The sequence below is a fragment of the Nerophis lumbriciformis genome, linkage group LG11, assembly GCF_033978685.3.
Source record: "Nerophis lumbriciformis linkage group LG11, RoL_Nlum_v2.1, whole genome shotgun sequence".
In the NCBI taxonomy this organism is placed as follows: domain Eukaryota; kingdom Metazoa; phylum Chordata; class Actinopteri; order Syngnathiformes; family Syngnathidae; genus Nerophis; species Nerophis lumbriciformis.
In genome coordinates, this window is record NC_084558.2 from 18,766,310 (window position 1) to 18,773,821 (window position 7,512).

At 39.9% G+C, this 7,512-nt stretch overlaps 1 protein-coding gene across 1 annotated transcript in view; it reads right to left on the reverse strand.

The window, feature by feature from the left end:
- Window positions 1–6,159, reverse strand: part of LOC133610662 (ras-related C3 botulinum toxin substrate 3) — a 31,288-nt gene extending 25,129 nt beyond the window's left edge. Inside the window, exon 1 of the mRNA XM_061967148.1 lies at window positions 5,985–6,159. Within this exon, the coding sequence (XP_061823132.1) occupies window positions 5,985–6,019 (35 nt within the window). The 5' untranslated portion in view covers window positions 6,020–6,159. The remainder of the gene's footprint in view (window positions 1–5,984) is intronic.
- Between the last annotated feature and the right edge of the window lie 1,353 nt (window positions 6,160–7,512).

Here is a 7,512-nt window from a genome sequence, read left to right on the forward strand (position 1 = left end):
GTAAACCTCTCAATCAATGCGGATGCTCAAGTTTCGGTTCAAGCCTGGCGTGTGCAGGGATGCCCACTGTTAGATGAATACAATATGCCAAAATGAAACAAATAATACAGTCACACATGTGAGGTTGCACTAGGAAAAAGGAAACTAATGAAGACCAGATAAACAGTTTTTAAGGTAAACTATCAATGTAAATACTAATTACGTAAAATATGTTTCCTTTACAGAGGCAACAATGCTCAACTGAAAAAATAGGACTTTGTTTGTTTGTAATATTTTATCCCTTCCATGTAGCTGTAAGAAAGTAATCACAACATTATCCACACGTCTCTTGCTCTAATAGGACAAAAATCCATGGGTATCTTAAGTCTACAACAACCATATTCGTAAACGACCAGTCTATCACAGTGACACGTCCATATCGCACACTTCTCAATGTGCATGTTGACGTGTGGAAGATTTATTTTAAAGACGTGAATATACATTAAAGAGTGATACATCTCTGAGGGCATAATTGTGGTAATTTTTAAACAAGGTCGAATGTCAACTTTTTACTGAAGTGTGAATTGCTCATCATTAAAACGTCCTCCAGTAATAATAGGGGTGTGTTGATCAGCTAATTTTCGTGAAAAAGTATGTGATCGCCATTGCCGATTACCGTTTTTCATACCATAGGACGCACCAAAATATAAGGCGCATTAAAGTAGCAGTAGAGTGGAAAAACAAGTTGATTTAATATGCTTAATTGTGTTTCGTTGTATCCATTAAACCCTATCCAATTGTACATACAATCTGCAAAGTATGTGAAAATACCGTCACAAAACATCACAAAATGCCACAAATTCGGTAATTTCCGTAAATTGACATCACTGGAGTGACGCTTCTGCACTCTGACCATATTATCAGATCAGTCATACTGGAAATACACAAAAAATTAGACAGAGATGTGCTGTTTATCATTCACAATCTCTAAATAGGACATGAACACATGTTGGGTTTTCTTGCATTCTAAGTCGTAAATAAATACATAAAAAGTCTGTTAACAATGTAGTCAATGGGGGCTCTCTATTTTGCCCACAAAACCCGCCAACAATACTCCTTATACATATCATGACCTGAATATTAACCAAATATTAGTGATGTTGTTATTATAAGCGCTAACGCTAACCAACTATTTCTTAGTGGCAATGATACAGACAGCTAAGTAGCCCTCTGCTGCCTTTACTGTGAGTCGGCAGCAATGTCCTGCTGCTCCTTCATCAAATGCGTCTCGGCTCCTCAAAGTTACTTTAGATTATAAATCATGCCTCTCATCTGGATAATAAGAGGATTTAGCCTAGACACTAGAAGTTGTTCACCTGTAACATTGAGTTTATACCCGGAGATGGAGACAAACACAACCGAAGACAGTGTCTGCAGGAAGACTTCCTTGTTAATACTTTGTGTGCATCATGATTAATTGTTCATCTAAACGGGAAGATATGGACGTCCTTTCAGTAGTCATCGAAGTAAGAGCAGACATTGTACAGTAAGATAACATTTAATTATGTTTGTAGTTTGTATTTATTGTTTAGCACTTAGCAATACTGCTACCGGTACATGATGATTATATTGTTAAACTGTCTATAGCACTCACTATAAACAAATTGAAAAACGTACAGTTAATACATGTGATCGGTATCAGCATCGGCTGCATGAATCTAAAACCTATTATTTCTACTATAAATTGAGGCGAAACGTGTTGGCTTGAAATGTGTATCGCTCTTATTGTCTAACTCTTTGTATTGAAGAGGTGATAAACTATCAAGTCTGACACAGGGACGGTTGTCTCACCATGTGATTGTTTTTTTTTTTTAAATAATTAAAAAAAAGCAGTAGGTCAAAACTAAATTTAAAAGTTGAATTGTATTGACCAGTTCCCAAATAAACAATTTTATATATTTTAACTAGGGATGTCAAAATTAACATGATAACGTGTTAACTTTTGAGTTCCTTTAAAGGTGCTAATGTTCTTAACACGCAGGCGTCCTGACTCCTTTTTGACCCTCGTTCCACTCCGTAGCGTGCGAGGTGTAATGGCGTTCAGTTACTGTTGAGCCACAAGCTCGAAATTAGCGCGCAGAAATGCACAAAGAAAAGGTTGCATTAGGGAGATCCCATGTTTAAAGCCATGACAAGTCGTTCTCCCGACATAACAAGACTATATTATCTTAAAATGTCGTGAGACAACATCACTTCACTGGCGCGCTTTGCTGCTTACAGAGAGGTGGAACTTTACTTTCGTGTTTGGATTGCGGTTGAGTGCATTGAAAACACAAAATGTAGTTTGTTACACTAGCTGCTCTAGTAAAATGGAATACAAGCTCAGCAGAAATGAAAGAAGGTAAGCAGGAAGTCTAGAGTCATTTTTGGGGGGGGGGGACTTTCACATCGTCCAAACATGTCAAAACACCTTTTCTCATACCAATCACATACTTCCAGCTTCACAATAATAGTGCTATGCGTCAAATCCAGTCTAACTACCGTAACAAAATGAAAAATCGTCTTACATTACGATCATGCTTTGTCAAAGATGTTTTGTAATGTCATCTGTGATATTTCTACCTAAATAAATGTTTTCTGGCACATTGAAATATTGTGGATATTATTTTATAACTTGTTCTGATTGATAGTCCGGAATTACAGAATCTTTAGCAGGCTCAAAATTACATTTTATTAATAAATAAAGAAAGTTAAAACATGTAACGCAGAAATATTTGAAAATGATTACTTGTACAACATGTAATGTACAGAATATCAGAAGCATTTATTCAGGTAGAAATACCACAGATAACATTACTAAACATCTATGACAATCAAACATGATCGTAACAATCACATTTTGTGTTATTAAAATGTGAAACTGTTATCTAAACATGGAACAGTAGCTCCTCCTCTGAATGCAAGTGCTCCTACAGCAGAAATCTGGTATTTTTTAAATTGTCATTAAAAGCGTGTTTGTCATTTTTGTGTTGAGCTGTTTAAAAAAGCATAACCTTTAAAAACATTTCATTAAAGCAAACTAATCGTCCAGTCACTTTAATAAAAACCTGAAAATTATGTGTCGAGGGTACTCCTACTAATGATGAAAAACTAGATCAATCTGCGATTATAGCAATTCATTTTGAGTCAACTGCGAACAAACTGCGATTACTCGCGATTAAATATTTTAATTGTTTGACATCCCGAATAGTAACACAAAATGAGCCAAGGAACATGAACAGTAAACAAATCTTTGGACCAACATATGTGATAACCAACCCGAAATGGAATTTCTTGCTAGCATTAAGGCTACCAACAACAATAACTGGTAAGCCAGTTGAGCGTTCCCTTCACTTTAAAAAAAATATTTTGTTTTAAAGCCAATGTGTGAAAGACAAATACTGACATCGCTGAATATTTACAATTTGACATTGAAAACTCAAAAAGTTAAAGTAACAATGATTGTCTCACACACACACTAGGTGTGGTGAAATTATCCCCTGCATTTCACCCATCACCCTTGATCACCCCCTGAGAGGTGAGGGGAGCAGTGAGCAGCACTGAGCAGCAGCGGTGATCGCGCCCGGGAATCATTTTTGGTGATTTAACCCCCAATTCCAACTCTTGATGCTGAGTGCCAAGCCGGGAGGTAATTGGTCCCATTTTTATAGTCTTGTCACCTATCCTCAACTTTAACTCTTACCACAGGGAAGATGACATAATGAGTTAGAAAATGGATGGATGGATGTATGAACTATGTCGCTGCCACAGATAGATGAACAGCGATACATTATTTTAGATAAATAACTAGTCAAATTGGATACTTCTCTCACGCCACTGCGGCACACTGGTTGGGAATCAATGTTTCAAACCATCCATTTTCTACCGCTTGTCCCTTTCAGGGTTGCGGGCGTGCTGGAGCCTATCCCAGCTGGACAAGTCGCCACCTCATCGCAGGGCCAACACAGATAGACAACATTCACACTCACATTCACACACTAGGGCCAATTTAGTGTTGCCAATCAACCTATCCCCAGGTGCATGTCTTTGGAGGTGGGAGGAAGCCGGAGTACCAGGAGGGAACCCACGCAGTCACGGGGAGAACATGCAAACTCCACACAGAAAGACCCCTTCTTATTGTGAGGCACATGCACTAACCCCTGTTCCACCGTGCTGTTTTAAACCAGTACCACCATAATGACCAACATTACAACACAGTAGCTTAGTAGGCTTAAGTATTAACTAGAAAATGATGGGCCTGCTATCTGTGCCCTGCACCTCTGGCCGGGGATCGCCGGAAGCCGCCGTACTTATCAGATGGTGCCGAGTGTCTGAATCCGTGAGTTTTAGGTGTAACTGTTCAAAAGGAATTACAGAGCTAGCCTCAAACGTTAGCATGCGCACATTAAAATGCTAACACCTAACACATGTGCTAACGATGGCATTCTAACAGTTAGCATGTCTCACACGTCAATTAACACAGCTGTAAGGTGTATGGCTTCGGAAACAGAGAAAAAAGTGTAAGAGTAGATGAAAAAGTTTCCATGTTTAAGTTAGCTAGCATGCTATCATTTTTTTTATTCCTGTTTTTGTATTTGTTTGTATCATCCCGTGAGGTGTATATTAATTTTTTTGTTCGGTTTGTACTTCATTAAGTTTTGCACTTGTTGTTTTTGTGTGTTTTTTTTCATTATATTTGGATGTATTTGTTTGGTTTGTATGCTTGTGAATCTGGGCTATCCATTAAGTAAGACTACTTATTATGTTGAAGGGGGCAGGAAACATAAGATTGTCTTCATCCTGTTCCTTCTCAAGCATAGTGGCTAAAGCACCTACTCAGTGGCCTAGTGCATGGTTAGAGTGTCCGCCCTGAGTTCGGTAGGTTGTGAGTTCAAACCCCGGCCGTGTCATACCAAAGACTATAAAAATGGGACCCATTACCTCCCTGCTTGGCACTCAGCATCAAGGGTTGGAATTGGGGGTTAAATCACCAAAAATGATTCCCGGGCGCGGCACAGCTGCTGCCCACTGCTCCCCTCACCTCCCAGGGGGTGATCAAGGGGATGGGTCAAATGCAGAGGACAAATTTCACTACAACTAGTGTGTGTGATAATCATTGGTACTTTAACTTTAAAGTTGAATTGTCTATTGATCAAAAATGCACATCAATGAAGGAGATAAATAAAAAATAAAAATGAATTTGCATGCTAAAAGTTAACAAGTGGCACATACCAAGTAATATGACTCTGGGGTAAACAGTAAAAAAACTAGCTCAAAAAGTTAGCACGCTAATGTTTGCATGCTAACGTGACCAGAATAATAATTAGCATGTGTCACATTCCAAGTTATGTGACTCTAAGGTCTATGGCTGGGGAATTACAGGAAAAAAAGGTAAAACAATAACAACAAGACAGCCGTTTTTATTTAACAAATATATTTAAATTTTTTGGCCACTGGAACATTACACACAGTTTGAACAGTGACACTGTGTTTGAATAGAAGACAATAAAACACTTTAATCAAGTGACCACTAGATGGCGCCTACGTACCACTCCGGTTGGAGAATCACTAATGTGCAGCGTTCAAAAACACCATATAGATAAATAGTGGTTTGATGGTGCAGTGTGGCCATGACTAGGACAAAAAGGCACTGCGGAGGAGAATTCGGGCCTGCTAGGAACATGGCCACACATCCATGGGCGTGCATCAGCAATTCAAGTGCCTCCGGTGGCCTACAAGGCGTGGAGGTGGTCTGCATAGCAGCCACACATTCAATGCAGCCGTCTGCCCATGACGGCGCACCGAAACCGGCCATGAAGGAGCAAACCAAAGCAGAAAAGAGCAAAACATAAGATGGAGCCCCAACCCTTTTCCCCCCCAACAGCACTTAGCATCCTCCCATCATCCACCCGGACACCATCGCTCAAATCACGGGCTCATTGTTCTAACTACTTGAATGCGCTTACCCGTCGCCGACCACAACGCATTTGATAGCTTGCATTTCTGCAGTTGCCGAAGACTTCCGGAGAGCCGACACTGGTCGTTGACTGGACCCGACAGGCTGCGCTGAACACTTGGATGAGAGCAGCGGGGCAGTCCGCTCAGCGAAGGCGCCGCAGTGAAAGGAGGTGACGAGTGTTGCCGAGCGGTTCCGGAAAGTGCCGACCAATCTTCGAACGGAAGAAGATGGGCGCGGCCAGTGTAGCGTTCGTCTACTTCCGGTATGAGCCGAAAGCAAATGGGCGATACTGCAAACGGCGGTGTCGACACGATACCAAGTGAAACAGACAGCGATTTACTTTTTTCCATCTTTTGAAAGATCATTGAATGATGTTTGCCTTTACATCTGGACAACAAAAACACAGGACAAATATATATCCAAATATCCAAAACATGTGTGAACCATGAATTGATTAACGTGGACCCCGACTAGCTTAAACAAGTTGAAAAACTTATTGGGGTGTTACCATTTAGTGGTCAATTGTACGGAATATGTACGGTACTGTGCAATCTACTAATAAAAGTTTCAATCAATCAATCAATCAAAAAAGAACAATACACGCACACAAACACGATACAGCAATGTAAAAACAGCACAATGATAAAATGCCATGCAATCATAAAAATTAATTGTGGAAAATAATTCAACAAAAGCAGAAACTCATTTGGTATTGTTACCGCCAATAATGAGGCCTATAATGTAGTCTCTTGAGTTTGTAAATGACATCTGAATTTAACAACAATGCAAACAAAAGAAAACAAGTAATATATTTGTTAAAACATATATATCGACGGATGTAGCTGGGATAGGCTCCAGCACCCCCCGCGACCCTGAACGGGACAAGCGGTAGAAAAAATGGATGGATGGATAAACAAATGAAAAAAAGTAATATATTTGTAAAAAATATATATACCGACGAATGCAGCTGGGATAGGCTCCAGCCAGCCCCGCAACCCTGACAGGGACAAGCGGTAGAAAATTGATTATCATCATCATACTGGTATCGATCTAAAACAGATACTACCTTATTAACCTAGCTTCCTCTGGTTGTTACGGTCCACTCGCTTTAGGTTTTAAATGGGACGGCATGGCTCGGTTGGTAAAGGGAACCTGAGGGTTCCTGGTTCAATCCCCGCTTCCGCCATCACTGCCGTTGTGTCCTGGAACCCTCAAATTGCTGGCACGCCCGCTCTAGCAACAGAGACTTTAGAAACTTTTTAAGATAAGCTGAAAAGGTTCTGCCAACAAATATACAGTACATGTTATTACATGCAGGCAATGGCTTTCTTCACATATTCATGATGTGTCATGTGGCGTTCAGAGAAGACAGCAAAGGTCCTAAAATAGTACAAGTCTGAGTAAACTGAGAATGAAGAAGACAGGCTGCCATATCAATTACCATTTTATGGAGTTCAGTCTTTTTTTTTTGTACAACAGACACAAACTACCGGTACTATAGTTTCATCCAGTAACAAGAATAAATCAATGAAATG